At 48.1% G+C, this 16,324-nt stretch overlaps 1 protein-coding gene across 2 annotated transcripts in view; it reads left to right on the forward strand.

Annotated features, from left to right (window-relative positions):
* Nucleotides 1–16,324, forward strand: part of CRHR2 (corticotropin releasing hormone receptor 2) — a 42,119-nt gene that overhangs the window by 16,962 nt on the left and 8,833 nt on the right. Inside the window, exons 3-8 of one of the 2 annotated variants that reach the window (XM_006902793.1) lie at nt 6,467–6,552; nt 7,876–7,985; nt 8,309–8,426; nt 11,823–11,976; nt 12,503–12,563; nt 14,197–14,269. In XM_006902793.1, coding sequence (XP_006902855.1) covers nt 6,467–6,552; nt 7,876–7,985; nt 8,309–8,426; nt 11,823–11,976; nt 12,503–12,563; nt 14,197–14,269 — 602 coding nt within the window. The remainder of the gene's footprint in view (nt 1–6,466; nt 6,553–7,875; nt 7,986–8,308; nt 8,427–11,822; nt 11,977–12,502; nt 12,564–14,196; nt 14,270–16,324) is intronic. The other variant, XM_006902794.1, reaches the window with a different exon arrangement.

Genomic DNA, 16,324 nt, shown 5'->3' on the forward strand with positions numbered 1-16,324 from the left:
TGTGCCAGGGAGCTATGGGGGAGAGTGGCAAGAATGTTTCAAGGCTAAAATCTGAGCACTGATTTGGGCTGTGCTAAGTGACTGGGTGCAAATGTCAGGAGGGGGACTGCCCCTGCCCTGTGACGTGCTGGAAATGGCGAGGGCAGCGAGCCTGATCAAGTTGTGCTTTGACACCACACAGGAAACTTGAACTTCAGAGCAATAAAGGATCATTGATGGCTTGTAAACAGAAATGGACCTGGTCAGCTCTGAGTATTAGGGGATCCGGCAGTTGGGCTGAACAATGGAGAGTGTGAAGGAAGCAAGAGAAGAAGCAGGGAAACCAGATAGATGTCTGTTTCACCTATGCAGTCCAGAAAGATAGAGAAATGATGCGGTGGGTTTCCAGGGAAAAATGGAGACCCGCAATTCAAGGAACTTCCTCCTCTATCCCAACACCAATATAGGAGACAGGAAAGATCTTAGGTTGCAGCATGACTACTGTCTTAGTCTGGGTTTTCTATAGAAGCAAAAACAATGAACCTTAAATACATAAGAATTTCTCCAGGAAATTAATTACTCTGTTGGAAAGGCTGACACATATCAGGAAAGAGGCTTATCCTAACTCACAGAGCAAGTCAAAAACAACTATGAGCTATCATCTCACCCCAGTCAGAATAGAAAAATTTAACAGAACAGCAAGCAACAAATGCTGGCGAAGTTGTGGAGAAACTGGAGCCCTTATTCACTGTTGGTGGGAGTGTAAAATGGGGCAACCACTGTGGAAGGCGGTATGGCGCTTTCTCAAAAAGTTGCAAATAGAGATACCTTCTGACTCAGCACTCCACTACTAGGAATGTACCCCAAAGAGACCATAACTGCCACCCAAGCAGATATATGCACACCCATGTTTATCACAGCTTTGTTCACAATAGCAAGGAGTTGGAAACAACCTAAGTGCCCATCAACAAATGAATGGATAGAGAAGCTATGGTATATTCACACAATGGAATACTATGCTGCATTGAAAACAAGGAACTCATGCAATATCATTCATAATTTTGGACATGTGAGGACATTATGCTGAGTGAAGTATCCAGTCACAAAAAGATAAATACTGCATGGGGCAACTGTTGTAAAGCAGGACTGACCTTGGGATTAGGAGAAACTGAGAAAGATGGGTTCAGTAATGTCTACTGCATTGAAACAGATGAGGGAGAAAACTATTTAAAAGGGATATGTGATTAGGTATTTTTGTCATGACGGGAGTCCAGAGTGAAGACTGCATAGATGAGTGGACCTGGGGGGAGGGATTGTAAAACAGTGAAAGAATTTTTCTTTTACTTTTCCAAGAGGGTAGTGTACTAGAGGGGAGGGATGGGAGGGGAGAAAAGTGCAACAATGAATGAATGGAAATCCAAAGTCTCAGTAAATTTTCATTGAAATTCATAAAAAAATATTTTAAAAAAAGAAAAGTAGGTCAGATGACAGACTGCGGGCTTCAGCGACAGAAGAATCTAAGATTGGCAGGCAGTATGGCATGCTGCTGGCTCAAGTGCAAAGAACCGAAAGTCAGATGGTGACAATCTAGATGCAGGATCTAGATCAAGCAGAAAGCAACAAAGATTTCTAAGAATTTCTGTATGTGTTCAATGCAGCCCATGTACTAGAGGAAAATTCCTTCAGCTGATAGGTTACTCACAGTAGATTACATCGTGCAAGTAATTGTGTTCTATCAGGTCTTCTCAAGGGACTGGCATCATCATAACTGCTGAGCCAGAGAATCCTAGGCAGCCATGTTAACACAACCTTAACCATCACGGATATCCTGAACTCCTCACCCACAAGCCCACCTACGGTCAGTGCCTCCACAAGATAATATAATCAGGAAACAACAACAACAGCAAAATTACCATGATTTTAACAAAAATTTACAGAAAAGATGGATTTTCACGTATTCATTGTTGCACATTTTTCTCCCTACCCACCCCAGTTCACTTTAAAAAAAAATTAATTAATTATTGCACCATTTCCTCCCTCCCTCACCACCCTCCCTCAGTTCACTTTGCTATGCACCTCTTATTCTGGACTGTCGTCATACAAATAATGCCTAATCATATATTCCTTTTAAACAGTCTTTCCTTCTTCTGTTCCAATGCAGTGTTCATTATTTATCCCATCTTTTCTCAGTTTCCACTCAAAGCCCATGTCAGTCCTGTTTTATAACAGTGATGTTACGCAGTATTTGTCCTTTTGTGACTGAGCTGTTTTACTCAGCAAAAATACTACACGATGTGAGTGACCCTGGAGAACAAATATCTTTTTATCCACTGGGTTTGGGGACAGGTCAGAAGTATTTGCTTTTAAGCAGTTACATCAGTTCTGAGCCCCACGCTGATGAGAGAGATGAGCTGTATGGAGAGCTCAGGCCAGGTAAGGAGCAAAGACTGGAGTGTGGAGTCTATGGAAAGAGATCCATGGAGTGGGAGCAATCAGGGAGGCCTTCCTGGAGAAAAAGCTCTAAAGCTGAACTGTAGCAAGCTGGGTAATGCTATAGACACATTGCCAGGAGATAAACTTTTCTGCCCTCTTCATCACAGCTAGGATCAGGATCTGTCTCAAGTCACACAAACACTTTGCTTCTAAACTCCCAGCAGGAAGACATTGTTCTTTTTTAAAAGAAAAGGTTCACCCTCTGTGAGATGCTTTCATGAGATCCTCTGGCTTCCCCTATGTCCTCCCGTTTGGTCCAGTAACACCACTCACCATCGCATGTTAAGGCAATGACCCCCCTTTCAAGAGCGTGAATGAGTGAACAAAGTTAATCCTGTTTATCAAATTAAGTACATGCAACCTTTCAAGAATAAGACAAAGACAAAGAGTGGGGAAAGCCCAGTTGGGAAAATGAATGTCAAGGTTAGGGAGCTGAAGCCAATCTCTTCACCTTGGGGTTCAGGGTCAGTGTCAGGCCAGACCATTCTTCTGGCAGACTCGGACAGATCAGGTGCCAGTACCCTGCCACAGGGCTCTCAATCCTGACAGCCCAGAAAGCAGGAGCAGGCCACTAACAGCCCCTTGGGTGAAAAATCTGTGCATGCTGGGGCATCAAATTAAAAAACTATTAAGTTAATGGAATCACCCCATTGCTTTTGCTCTTCAGCAAGTATTCCTTAGTAATTCATTTGCTCTTGCCTCATTGTAAGCTTGATGAAAGTGGGGTTTCTTTTTAAAGTAAATTATTTCAGAATTCACTGCTTGCAAAAACAATCTAAGTCTCCCCCTCCAGCTCTATGATTCTGTGCTCTACTATTTATGTGACTCGGTGAGCTATTTATTTTAATTAGCTATATATTGTATATCTAACATCAGCCAAAAAGAAAAATCCACAAACTGCTGCTCATTAACCAGAGAGCAGAGCCCTAGTACAAATCAGCCCCACACAATGGATAATTCGGAATTTGTATTCAAGTCGGGGAGGTCAAATGGATGGTCGTTAAAAGTGCAGGGAAGGTGCACAGAAAGGGCACTGGGAAATATCAGGTGGAGGGAACACACCCTATCAGAGATTGAAAGCGAGTCGCCTAAGAGAGAAGGTGGCATAGGAATTGGATCTTGAAGGTCCACTGAGATGTGGAGAAAAGCAAGTGTGAGCTGTGCTTGACTTTGATACATTCCTCATGGATAAAACCTTATGTTTTTGTACGTGAGATGCTGATGTTCGAAAATGTCTGTGTACAAATCTCATTTGACTTTAATATGGAGGCTGATCCACAAGCACTGAGAGGCAGCCCAGGGCAGGCGCCAGGCCACCTCCACTCAAGCCGAGCAGCTCAGCCTTGGCCCTCCAAATTTCTCTAATTCCTGTTTACTCCACACGGCTGTGTGTTGTTAGTTGCCATCGAGCCAGCACTATGGCAACTTGATTGAGAAAAGAACAAAATGTTTCACGGTCTTAAAATATCTTCATGATTGTTAGTATGCTCAAGTCTATTGTTGTAGCCATTGTGTTCTGAGTGCTTTCTAATGTTGTTATAGTTATTGTTATATACCATCAAGTTGAAACTGAGTCATAGCTGACTCATAGCAGGTTTCCAGAGGCAATAAATAATATGGGTAATTACCCGTCTTTCTCTCAAAAAGCAGCTGGTGGATTTGAACTACATCTCTTTGGGTTGGCAGCACAGCACCTTACCACTAGGTCACCACAGAGCACCCTTTGTTGTTGTTGTTAGTTGACATCGAGTTGAGTACTACTCATCGTGACCCTATGAACAACAGACCTGAACCCTGTCCTATCCTGAGCCATCTTCACACTTCCTGACACACTTGAGCCCACTGCGACAGTCACCGTGTTAATCTACCTGGTCAAGGGTCTTCCTCTCCTCCACCACTACCCTTCCCAGCACCATGTCCTTCTCCAAAGAATAGCCCCTCCTAGCAACATGCCCAAAGTATGTGAGGCAAAGCCTCATCATCCTTATCTCCAAGGAGCACTCCGGCTGCACCCTCTCCAAGACATTTGTGTTTGTTCTTTTGGCTGACAGTGTATTTTTCAGTGCTCTTCTCCAACACCACAGGTCAAAGGCTTCTGTCATCCTTATTCATCGTCTAGCTCTCTGATGCATAGCAAGTGATTGGAAAGATCATGGCCTGAATCAGACACACCTTTGTCAGAGTGCCCTAGCAGACTTATTCTCCACCATTAGATAAGACAACAGTCTTAGAGTTCTGTTGTGATCTACAATGTTTTAATTGGCAGATATTTTACCAGCAGCTCCTCAGGAGAAAAACTGCTATCTCTTCCCATGCTGTTCACAGCCTTCCAAAACCCAGTGCAGGATCAGTTCTGAGCTGTGTCCAACTCCACAACTCCACAAGCTTTGGATTGAATATTCAGAAGTAAACCACCAAGCTTTTTCCTAGTTGGCCTTCATCTGGAAGCTCTGCTGAAATTGTCCACCTTGAGTTATCCTCCTGGTATTTAAAATGCTGGGAGTATAGCTTCCAGCATCATAGCATCATGCAAGCTACTGCAGTTTGACCAACTGAAGAACCTACACCATTTGATTGCCTTGTTCTATCTTTTGCAGGCTTTGTATGCTTGATAAGTAGCACAACCTCTTTGTGTCTTGAATTTCTCCTCTGTAAGATGGGGTTGGCATAAGTACCTAAAGAATAGAGTGTTTTGAGGATCAAATGGCAAGTGTATATAAAGCAGTTAGAAGAGGACTCAGTATGTAAATGGTGATTGTTGTTTTTAGATGCCCTCAAGTCAACCCACCTAGTGATAGCAAGTCTGTGTACAACAGATCTGAATCCTGTCCTATCCTGTGCCATCCTCACACTTCCTGACACACTAGAGCTCATTGAGGCAATCTCTGTGTCAATCCACCTAGCTGAGGGTCTTCCTTTCCTTCGCTGCTCTGCCTTTCTGAGCATCATGGCATTCTCCAAGGAATAGCCCCTCCTAGCAACATACCGAAGTATATGAGACGAAGCATTATCATTGCCTTCAAAGAGCATTCTAAGAGCACTCTGGCTGCCCTTTTCCAAAACTTGTTTATTCTCTTGGCTGTCCATGTGATGGTCAGCACTCTTCTCCAACATTACAGCACAAAGGCATCAATTCTCTTCTCTCATCCTTCATCATTATCCAGCTCTCAGATGCATAACAAGTGATCAGAAAGACCATGACCTGAATCATGATGGATGGAGAAAAGATTGAAACTGTCAATAACTTCATCTTACTTAGATCCACAATCAGCATTGCTGGTACCAGCAGTCAGCAAATCAAAAGATGTATGGCACTGGAAAAGTCTGAAGTAAGGGACCTTTCCAAATTATTAAGGGGTAATGATGTCATTTTGAGGACAAGCTGCCTGATTAGGCCATGTCAATGGTACCTATTATTATTAAGATGGAAGTGTTATCATTAATAAAAGAAATAAGGTTTTCATGTTGTGTGTACCATCAGGTCAAATCCGACCCATAGCTGACCTTCCAGAGAGTTTTCAGAGACAGTTAATCACACGGGATCCTTCTTTCATAGAGCAACTGATGGATTTGAACTGCGTGCCTTCAGGATTGCAGTGCAGCTTCTTGCCACTAGGCCACCAGAGCTCCCTAGTCTCCATACATACACAGTTATTGTGATGAGAATGCAAGTGGTTTGGGTTGCTGAAAGCAGTGAACCTTCAGACACAAACCAGTGCGATTTGGAAGCAAAGTTATAAAACAAGGAAATGCACAAGTTGCCAGCCAAAGACGTTATGGCTCAGCAGTGGGTTTGTTATGCTGTTAAGCCACCATGTCTGGTGAGCTTTTTATTCTGTTTTAATACAAAACCTTTCACCTATCATTCATGTAACAAATTTTACTCATTGTGGGGCTGAGGAATGTGAGCCTTCTCCTCTGGGCTCCAAGGAGCCAGTGAGTGTTCTTGAAGAAGGCAGTGACCTGCCTTTCTAATTGGCTTTTTTTTTTGTAGGGAATGCCTACCGAGAGTGCTTAGAGAATGGGACATGGGCCCTGAAAATCAACTACTCACAGTGTGAGCCCATTTTGGATTATGAGGTGAGTGACCCTATCTGCTTGGCCCTGGTTCTTGTACAGGTATTAAAAACTCGGGTTCATGAAAAGATGGGCTTACGGTAGGCATAGATCAATGGTGATTGATTTTATAAAATACAGTGTGTGTAAATGATTGTACAAAACACAATGAGATTAAAGGAATGTGTGAAGCACAATGTGCAATATATACAAATCTTGTATGCAAATGAATATAAAATAAAACCACAATGAACAATAAAACCAAAAAAATCCCTCAGGTTAAGTGTGGAGGATCCCCAAAGTAGCAGAACATACCCTGTCCCTGTCCACTGCCACTGGTGGGGACAGACAATGGATCTACGATTCCTGCCTCCAGAAGAGCTTGTGTTGATGGAGGACATATCTAAGTTGGAGAGAGAATGTGTACCAAGCGTTCCCAGACCCCTAGCAGGCTGTGTGGTGCCCACCTTCCATAATAATATGTACCTGAGTCCTCCCAGACCCCTTGCAGGCTGCGTGGTGCCCACCTTCCTTAATATCCCTAGTTGACACTCTAATTCTATGTTTGCATGTGGAGACAGTTAGCTCCAGGAAGACCGCCTGCAGGAGCTAGACCCTGGCAGGACCTCTCCTTGGCGGTGGCTTGGGACCTGTATTCTCTGCAACCTGCAGTATTCCCCAGCTCCCTCTCTTGCCTCATTCTCTAAATGCCCTCAGTTAAGCTGAAATGTTTTCTTAAATGAAACCCGGGCTCAAAAGGGAAAAGCATTTGCCTACTTGCTAAGAAGGTGATTCTATGAGGCTCAAGCCCACAGGGGCTCTGGTGAGGGCATAGGCATGTGGGGCAGTGCGACTGCTCAGCACTGAGCCCCCAGACAGTGTGCTCCACCCCTGAGGGCTGCACCCTGAGCAGAGAGGGGGCTCAGTGTCTCCACCCCCAAGGGCTGAACCCTGAGCAGAGAGGGGTCTCAGTGTATCCATAAGCCACTGCTTCTGAGGCAGGAAGGCGGGCAGGGCAGAGAGGCCTGGCCCCATCGTATACATGTCAAAGCTGAGACCTAGAAGCCAACCCACCATTGGTCACTTAATCGGCTGGGGTCTGCACTGAGAGTAAACCTAGGTGTGACACCTCCTGATCCCTAATTTAAAACAAGGTGGGATCAAACAGTGCCCTCTGGCTTGTCTCTGAGCAGGCTGAGTTCCATCGTGCCTCACCAGATGCACGTTACAGGGGTCTAATCGCAGCCATTTCTAACATGAGCTGCCCAGGGTGAGCAGAAGCAAACTCAGGGGTGTACCCCATGCCTCATCCAGACCTTGTGTCTGTCTGTCTTTCTGTCTGTCCAGCAGAAGAAGTATGACCTGCAGTACCGTGTCGCCCTAATCGTCAACTACCTGGGCCACTGCATCTCTCTGGTTGCCCTCGTGGCCGCCTTCCTCCTCTTCCTTACGCTGCGGTGAGCGCCCTCTCCCTGCATCTCTCTCACCCTCCTCCCACAGCACCCCTGCTCCTTTTCCAGACAGTCTTGTCTCTGGTGTGTGACCCTGGAGCCAGTGCACAAGAGTTGGGCTCAGTGCCAGGCACCGGCCACTAGAGGCATGTGAGGCAGAGAGGGAGCGGGGTGCTGAACGGCCCAGTCGTGACCACTGGTGGGGATCCAGCTTCTGGTACCGCCTTGCCCTCTCTCCGGGCGAAGTCACTACCTTGGCCTTGGAGGAGCCCAGTCCCAGCTGTCCCCTGACCCCAGCCGCCCCTGACCCTGGCCTGGGCCTCCCACAGGAGCATCCACTGCCTGCGGAATGTGATTCACTGGAACCTCATCACCACGTTCATCCTGCGGACTGTCATGTGGTTTCTGCTGCAGCTCATCGACCACGAAGTCCACGAGAGTAATGAGGTTGCTGCTGGATGGAGACCAGGCTGGGCTGGGGGGCTCTGGGCACTGGGCTGGGGCAAGGGGAGCCCACCTCTCTGCCAGACCTGAGGTCATTCTCATCCTAGGCATGGTTCCACCAGAGCCCGAGGCTGGAGCCTCAGAGCCCCAAAAATGATTTTTTTTAAATCTCACTCCTTATCTGGCTTGTTCTGGTCCCAAAGAAATGTCCATTTTAGAATAAAGGAGGCTGGAACTGGCCTTCACTGAGCTTCATGTCACTCACTCCAACAAGAGACCCATAGGGATTATTTGCCCATTGCACAGACAGGAACACTGAGGTTATTGTTGTCGAGCTGCTGAGTCCACTATCACTCACAGCAACCCTACAAACAGCAGACCCTGAGCCAGCCTCGCTCTCCATGATAAGCTCAAGCCCGTTATTAAAATCACTATGAGGGCCATCCTCTCTTTCTCTGACCCTGACCTTCCCCAGCAGGGTGTCTTTTTCCAAAACCTGACCCCTTCTACAACATGCCCAGAGTATGTGCAATAATGTTTTACCATGCTTGCTTCTAAGGAGCAGCCTGGTCACACTTCCTCTGAGATGGAGTTCCCCAATGCCGTGCTTTTAAAAAAAAAAATTTCTTGACAGCTGCTACCCAATCAGGTGCTGATAGTGAATCTGAATAAATGAAATTGTTGACAATTTCTGTCATTTCCACATCTATCATGAAGTTGCCTGTTGTCCTGTGGTGAGGATTTTTGGGTTTTTTATATTGAAAGGTAATCATTGACGTCTATAGTTTCTTATCTTCTACAGTCAGCGTTACAAGTCTTGTTCACGTTCTGCAAGATTGTGTTATCTGTATAACATAAGTTGTCGATCAGTCTTCCAATCCTGATGACACATTCTTCTATAAAGCAGTCTAGCCTCTCGAATGATTGCTCAGTGTACATATTGAATAGGTTTGGATAAAGGATACAAACCCGAGACACACCTTTCCTGATTTTAAACCATGCAGTGTTCCCTTGTTCTATTCAGATGCTTGCTTTCCCATCTACTTATACGTTTTACAGGAGCACAATTAAGTGTTCTAGGATTCCCGTTCTCAGTGTTAGCCCTAATTTGTTATGATCCACACAGTCAAATGTCTTTGCAATAAAACACAAGTAAATCTCTTCCCGCTTTCAGCCAAGGTCCATTTGACATGAGCAGTGATATGCCTGGTGCCATGGCCTCTTCTGAATTGAGCTTGACTTTCGGGCCGATCTCTGTCTATGTGTTGTTCTAGTAGTTTTAAGTAATCTTCAGCAAGATTTTACTTGGTTGCAATATTAATATGCAAGATTTTATTTGCATGTGATATTAATAATAATGTTCAATAATTTCCACATTCTGTTGGGTCTCTCTTTTTTTTAATGGGAACAAATGTGAATCTCTTCCAGTCACTTGGTTAGGTAACTGTCTTCCACATTTCATGGCATGGGCTATTAAGCACATCCAGGAATGCATTTGCTTATTGAAACAGCTCAGTTGGTTTGCATTCCTATGGCCTTACTTTTTGCCAATGCTTTCAATGCAACTTGAACTTCTTCCTTTGTTACTACTGGTTCTTGATCCTAAAATGATTTCATGTCAGTCTATTCTTTTGGGTATAATAACTCTGTATAGTCCTTCTATCTTCTTCTGATGCTTCCTGCATCATTCAATATTTTGCCCATCAAAATACTTAGTGTACTAATTGGAGGCTTGAATGTTTATTCTACTGAGGCTAGGAATAGCAGATGCTCCATGAGGATCAGTACCATGAGGACATGTTAGCAGTCTAGCCTGGAATCAGGAGCCCTGGTGTCTGGTGGTAAGAAGCTGCACTGCTACCCCAAAGGCTCATGGTTTGAATCCCCCAGCAGCTTCATGGGAGAAGTATGGGTAATCTCCTCTTGTGCAATTTGTTACCTCTTAAAACTCCCTGGAGGGTAAGCTATGCATCGGTTCTGACTCCGCACAACCACCACCGCCTAGATTCGTGCCAGCTGCTGCTGCTGCTCTATGTCGGAGTCATTATAGATAGGCCAGGCTAGGTTCAGAGCTCTTTAGAGACACCTCATGCATGTTTCTTAGATGACCTGAACCTTAGACTGATCAGACAAGCAATCTTGACCCACACTTGGCCTCCAACTGAGCTCCATCCAGTTTGGATACACTCCAGCTGGATGTTGGCTGTATCACTAGGATATCATTTGATGTGGAGAACAAGCAAGGTTAGGAAAGTCAGTCTTTGACTTTCCACTGCAGTGGGACCTTCTCAGAAAAGAGGAGGCTGGCCGGACCAGAATCCTAGGGAGACATCCCAGAGGCAGCTCCGGCTCAGTACGGACCACTGTCTACAGCTGAGGCTGGCGGAGTAGACAGAGGCTTGGTACTGTCCACAGGCCAGTCACCGGGCTCCTGTGGCTCTGAGTGGGCTCCAGCACTCCCCACTTCCTGGGCCCCTCAACTATGCAGGTGCAAGAGGACAAGCCTGTAAGAAAGGGGATCAGATGAGGTCTTTGTGGAAGATCTCAGGCCTGGAGGTGCAACGGCTGGATGCTGGCTCACTGTGGGACTGATGTAAGCGCTCCTCCCTACGCTGTCCTCCTGTCTAGCTATGACATCCACTCAAAGGGACATGGACAGCTGCCCCTCCACTGGGGAGGCACTGCCACAGCAACAACCTGCTTACATTGCTGCCTGCTTTTGCCCTCTGTCAGCTCATCTATTTACAGTTGGGGGTATTACTGTTGCCCATGGCCAGTGATGCTCAGGGAGGAGAGGATCTGGCCAGAGACCAACTTAATGATTGTCCTCCACAATTTCCCACCGTAGCATCTTTGGAGGGCCACCCCATGCCTGAAGCGCACCCTTTCACATGCCTGGACTACTGTTTCCTTAGCGATCTCCTTCTTGTAATTGACTCGCTTTCTTTCTAAATACAATTTCATATCCAGCCTAAGTGGAGACCAGAGCCACTTGCTGTAGATGGCAGGTTACCTTCTGAAAGATTACAGGGGAAACACATCAATGTGATCCAATTCTAGCGTTTGCCTGCAGATAGCTCGAGCCAGAAAGGTTCTCATTCTCTACAGAAGGGCCGATTAGGAAGCTCTGGAAGGAAGTTAGAGCTGCACTCAGCTAGTGGAGACTGGCTCCTTGACACAATCAGGAAGGGTGAAGGAGAATGAGGAGGGATGACCTTTCTCAAAATGAAATCTGATTGCACTTAATTCCAGGTCTGTGAATGAATGGCTGGCATGATCGCCCTTTGCGCCCATGTCTATGCCCTGCTCGTGGGAAGCCCTGTGCCCTGCTCCCTGCCTGGGTGGGAGTGTCCCTGCTCTGTCCCCCTGGAGCGCACTGACCGTCCCACCTGGCCACAGGTCTGGTGTCGCTGCATCACCACTGTCTTCAACTACTTCGTGGTGACCAACTTCTTCTGGATGTTCGTGGAGGGCTGCTACCTGCACACCGCCATTGTCATGACCTACTCCACCGAGCACCTGCGGAAGTGGCTGTTCCTCTTCATTGGATGGTGTGAGGGTCCCAGGGTGTGGGCCAGGCTGTGGGTGGGCCCCGCGGTGCATTCACTTCTCTGCATCATCTCCCTGGGCCAGACCATGGCCCTGCCTACAGACCCCAGGACAGCCACCCCGCCACCCCCCAGGCTCAGCCTCTTCCCTCCATGTGGAGTGAAGAAGATGCAGACACAAAGGATTCTCCACATCTCGCCCTCTTCCCCTGCCCTGAATGACTAGTCCCAAGACTTTAGTCCGTGGTTTCAAAAGAAACCAGCCTGCTTCCCCGCTCTGCCTCAGTCTCTCTCAGGTCCCTGACTTACTGTGGTGGGAGGAAGGAAGCAGATAGCTGTGACCCCTAGTCCTCTGACTTACTGGGGTGGGAGTCCTTTGCTTCCCTAATCCCATCCCAGTTAGTTGGATGCTTTCCTGGGGTTATGGCTGACCTTGATTTGAGAGGTCAGATCCGTGCCCCTTCCCTATGCTTTACGGGGACCTCTGTCCATTTGTCTGTCCACTGCAACCTATGTCTGTCCTCCTTTCAGGCATCCCCTGCCCCATTATCATCATCTGGGCAATTGGGAAACTCTTCTACGAGAATGAACAGTAAGTGGATGGGCCAGAGGTGGAGAGGGTCCCCCAGAGCTCTGGTCAAGCCATCGGGGCAGGAACTATTGTCAAGTCAAGGCCATGACCCTCAGCTCTGGGAGGCCATAGCTGATCCCAGGGGGAAAGGGAAGGCTGCAAGCCAAGGATAAGGGGTAAATTCATTTCCCAGCAATACTTAAGTTGAATAAATAGCCTCCATATTTGAACTTTGTTGAGTTGAGACTCGGGTTTGTTCAGAGCCTCACGACACTTGGACTTTGGGAAGACTTCCTCCTCCAAGATGGACAGGAAAGGTCAGAACTTGGGTCCGTGAAAGTCAAGACCTCGGGGCTTTATGCTCAAGCCAGGCCCAAGGCTGTATCTGAGTGTTTATCAGAGTCCTGGACTAGGGCTGGATGTTTTGCATAATTAATCAAAAGGCTGTACCTCTCTGGTGGTTTAAATCTAGCAGCACTACCAGCAGGAGAAAGATGGGCAATTTCCTGTGCCTGCTGTAGCATCAGCTATGAGTTGGTTCTGACCCAAGGGCAGTGAGCTTGAGTTCCTAATCACGCAGTGTCCTCTCCTGGGGGCCCCTCCACCGTACACTTTGAGCCATGGAGCCATGGCCCGCACATTGGCAGCTTAGGCCACAGACTGCCCAAGAGAAGCTGGAAGTGTGGGTGCCACAAGCTGGGAGAAAAGGGTAGGTTCAGTCCCTGTGAGCAAATCTCTGGGAAGTCTCAGAGCCAGAGACAACAGAGATAGGGAAGAAAAGGCTAAGGATGGAGTTCCACATCTCCTCCCAACATTAGGAAGAGCTTACAAAGCTCAACGCTGCCTGAGAATGTGAGGGCTGCCTTAGAAGGTGGTGAGATTCCTGTCAAAGGGGGTGTTCAAGCAGATAGCAGGAGCTGCGTTGCTGGGAAACGCAGAAGAGATTTCAATCTAAGGCTGTGCTCACTGAAACACATCTGAGATTGCCGAGGACATGGAGTTTCTAGAGGGTGATAGGACCTTACCTGAGGTCCAGTAGGGAGTTGATAGCAGAGTTCGCCCGCTGGACCTGAGGTGCCCCCATCCACAGCATCCCAGGAAGAGAAACCAGACTTTTAGCAGCCACTGAGGTGGGTCAGCGGGCTGCCTCTGTCGAGTGGAGGCTCAGCTAGAAGAAAGGCCAGTTCCAGGAAGGAAGGGGCCACCCCACATCTGTTGGCTCTGTGCCCTGTGAGTGCTGGCCACGTGGCGCAGTGGGTCCCGAGCCACACAGGAGCAGATGGTACAGGGCAGTTGGGCTGTGGGTCAGTTTAGGAGCCCACTTTCCTGTCCTTCATGTGCTGCCTGCGTGCCCAACCCTGCTCAGCTCTCCTGGACAGCACAGGGGCCGAGCAGGAAGCATCCACCTGGGGCCTGCTTTCAGGGAACCCCAGGCTGGTGGAGAGATAAACCTATGATGTAGGGCCAGAAATGGCCAGTGGGGGCCAGAGTGGGCCCTGGAGCTGGGGCTGTCCACGAATGTGGTTGAGAAAGGGCATACCTGAAGAACAGGCCTCAGGAAGGGTTAGACCAGAGGACTCTGGGCCCAGGTCCCGGGTGTTGTCCCAACTTCGCCCACAGCAGGCTCACAATCACAATCACCTTGTCTTTGCAGGTGCTGGTTTGGCAAGGAGCCTGGTGACCTGGTGGACTACATCTACCAAGGCCCCATCATCCTGGTGCTTCTGGTAGGCCCTTGGCAGGGGGGGCTGGGGCAGGGTGGGGGCCACCCAGGCAGAGACTGTGGGGGTCATTGTGGCCTGGAGCAGCTCTCAGCACACTCAGGTATGCTGTGCGTGTCACCCACCTCGGGCTTAGCCCTTGGCACCCACCCAAGTACACTGCCGTGTGCACTGAATATGCCACTGAGCCCCAGCTCACACCCAGTACATTGTACGCACCACCCCCTCTATGCAACACCCCCCTCACACTCAGGTGCACTCAGCCTACCATGGGGCCCCATGGAGTGGCCCCCACCATGCACCTGTGCCCCAGTGCAGCCCCCTCCTCACTCCTTCTTTCCCCTTGCCTGGAGGGGTGCAAAGGATTTCTCGTGTCCCCCCAGATCAGATATCTTCCTGTAGGCACCACTCTGAGAATGCCAGGCAAGGAGGCACCTGGCAGTGAGAGAGAGTGTGGGGGCTTCTCAGCCCAGCACCCCTCATCTGTAGCAACCTCTCTTAGCACCTCAGCCTAGAGCAGCAGATGCTAGAATGAAGCATAATGAAGCAATTGTTCCCCATCCAGCTCCCTTCCCCTTGTCCAATGTATTTGCATCCAAACTATAATTGCTACATGTTTTTAATCTACAACAGAGCTTTAATTAAGCTTAGAGTTGAAGTGGAGGCTGCATTCTGTACAAATGAACCCATTATATATCATACACTTGGGGGGAAAATGTATACAAAAAGCCCTGTGAAAGACTGGCATTTGCGTAAGACTTATTTCATGCTTGATCTTTCCAGACTACGGTATATACGGGCTCCCTTAAAGGGCCATGTCTCCTTGTGGGAAACTCGAGGGAACTGTTCCCTCCTGGCCACAGCAAGGTACCCAAGAGGGCTCTCCAGTCTCCCGTGGGGATAATGACAGTTTAGTCTTTTTATTTTTTTTTCTTACATTCTTCTTGTTGATGATTTTTGTGGGGTTCACCCAATGTCCACTTTTGGGGTGGCTTTAACACAGATGAACCCCAGGGAACCAGAAAGGTGTTCTGAGTGAAAATCCATCATCACAGCTTTGTTCACTTCGAGACAAATCCAGCCTGAGGTCCCAGCTGTCATGAGCCACTCACCCCTCTGTGAATGAGAACCTCTGAGGTGCCTTCCGCCCCCACCAGGTGCTGAGAGGCTGAGCGCCCATCCAGAAGAGACAGGAAACTGTGATCTGCTACCCAGGACATTGTCAGGGATGGCTAGTCTGGAAAAGGAACCAGTGGTGTTGGGAGGGAGCCACACTGTACGGCTGGTAGACAGGCAATGAGGAAAAGGAACGAGATAGTGGGTGAGGTATGGAGGGGCTTAATTTCAAGACCGCTCCTTCACCTCTTCTCCGGTCTCCTGATTTTCTCAGCACAAGAGCCCTCTGCTTGTCCTCCCCGCTGTCTGACCTGACCCATGCTCAGCTATTTGCACCAACAGCAGCTCCCAGTTCCCCAGCTGAGCCCTGGCCGAAGTTCACTCTCCGTTGCTTTAATCTCTTCTTGTCCTCACACCTCACCAGTGCCCAGAAGTGGGCATTGGGCTGCTTATTTTATAGATGAAGACACTGAAATATGAAACGACATTTTCAAAGTGAGCAACTAAGAGAAACTGAGCTGAGCTGAGACCAGGGAGAAGGGAGCAAGTCCCTCCATCTTGCCTGCTCTCCTCTGCGTTGGCTGTGTGTTTGGGGTCTTCAGTGATTGACATCTGCATTGCTGCAGCTTAGAGGCACCCTCATTTCTGGGTTCTGGGGAGTGGACCACGTGGTTGAGTTTACAGTTGTAATCATCGTTATTGTCACGACAAAGGGAGGTGACTTTGGTCCTCTCTGGCCAGTCACTGAATGTGGTATTGTCCAGGAATACTCCTTTCAGCCTATTCCCGCCCTCCATGGTGAGAGACCAGCTCTGTGGCCACCCGGCTCTACTGTGCAGATGAGGAAGCTTGGAGGGCTTCTTCTGCCCAAGGCCTTGTGAATGCAAATTAACAGTCTTCAGACCTGGGTCTGGTGCAAAGCATTCATTTGAGCAATGATTCAGG

This window comes from Elephantulus edwardii, unplaced genomic scaffold (genome assembly GCF_000299155.1).
Source record: "Elephantulus edwardii isolate Elephantulus edwardi_28Jun2011 unplaced genomic scaffold, EleEdw1.0 scaffold00452, whole genome shotgun sequence".
Lineage (NCBI taxonomy): Eukaryota > Metazoa > Chordata > Mammalia > Macroscelidea > Macroscelididae > Elephantulus > Elephantulus edwardii.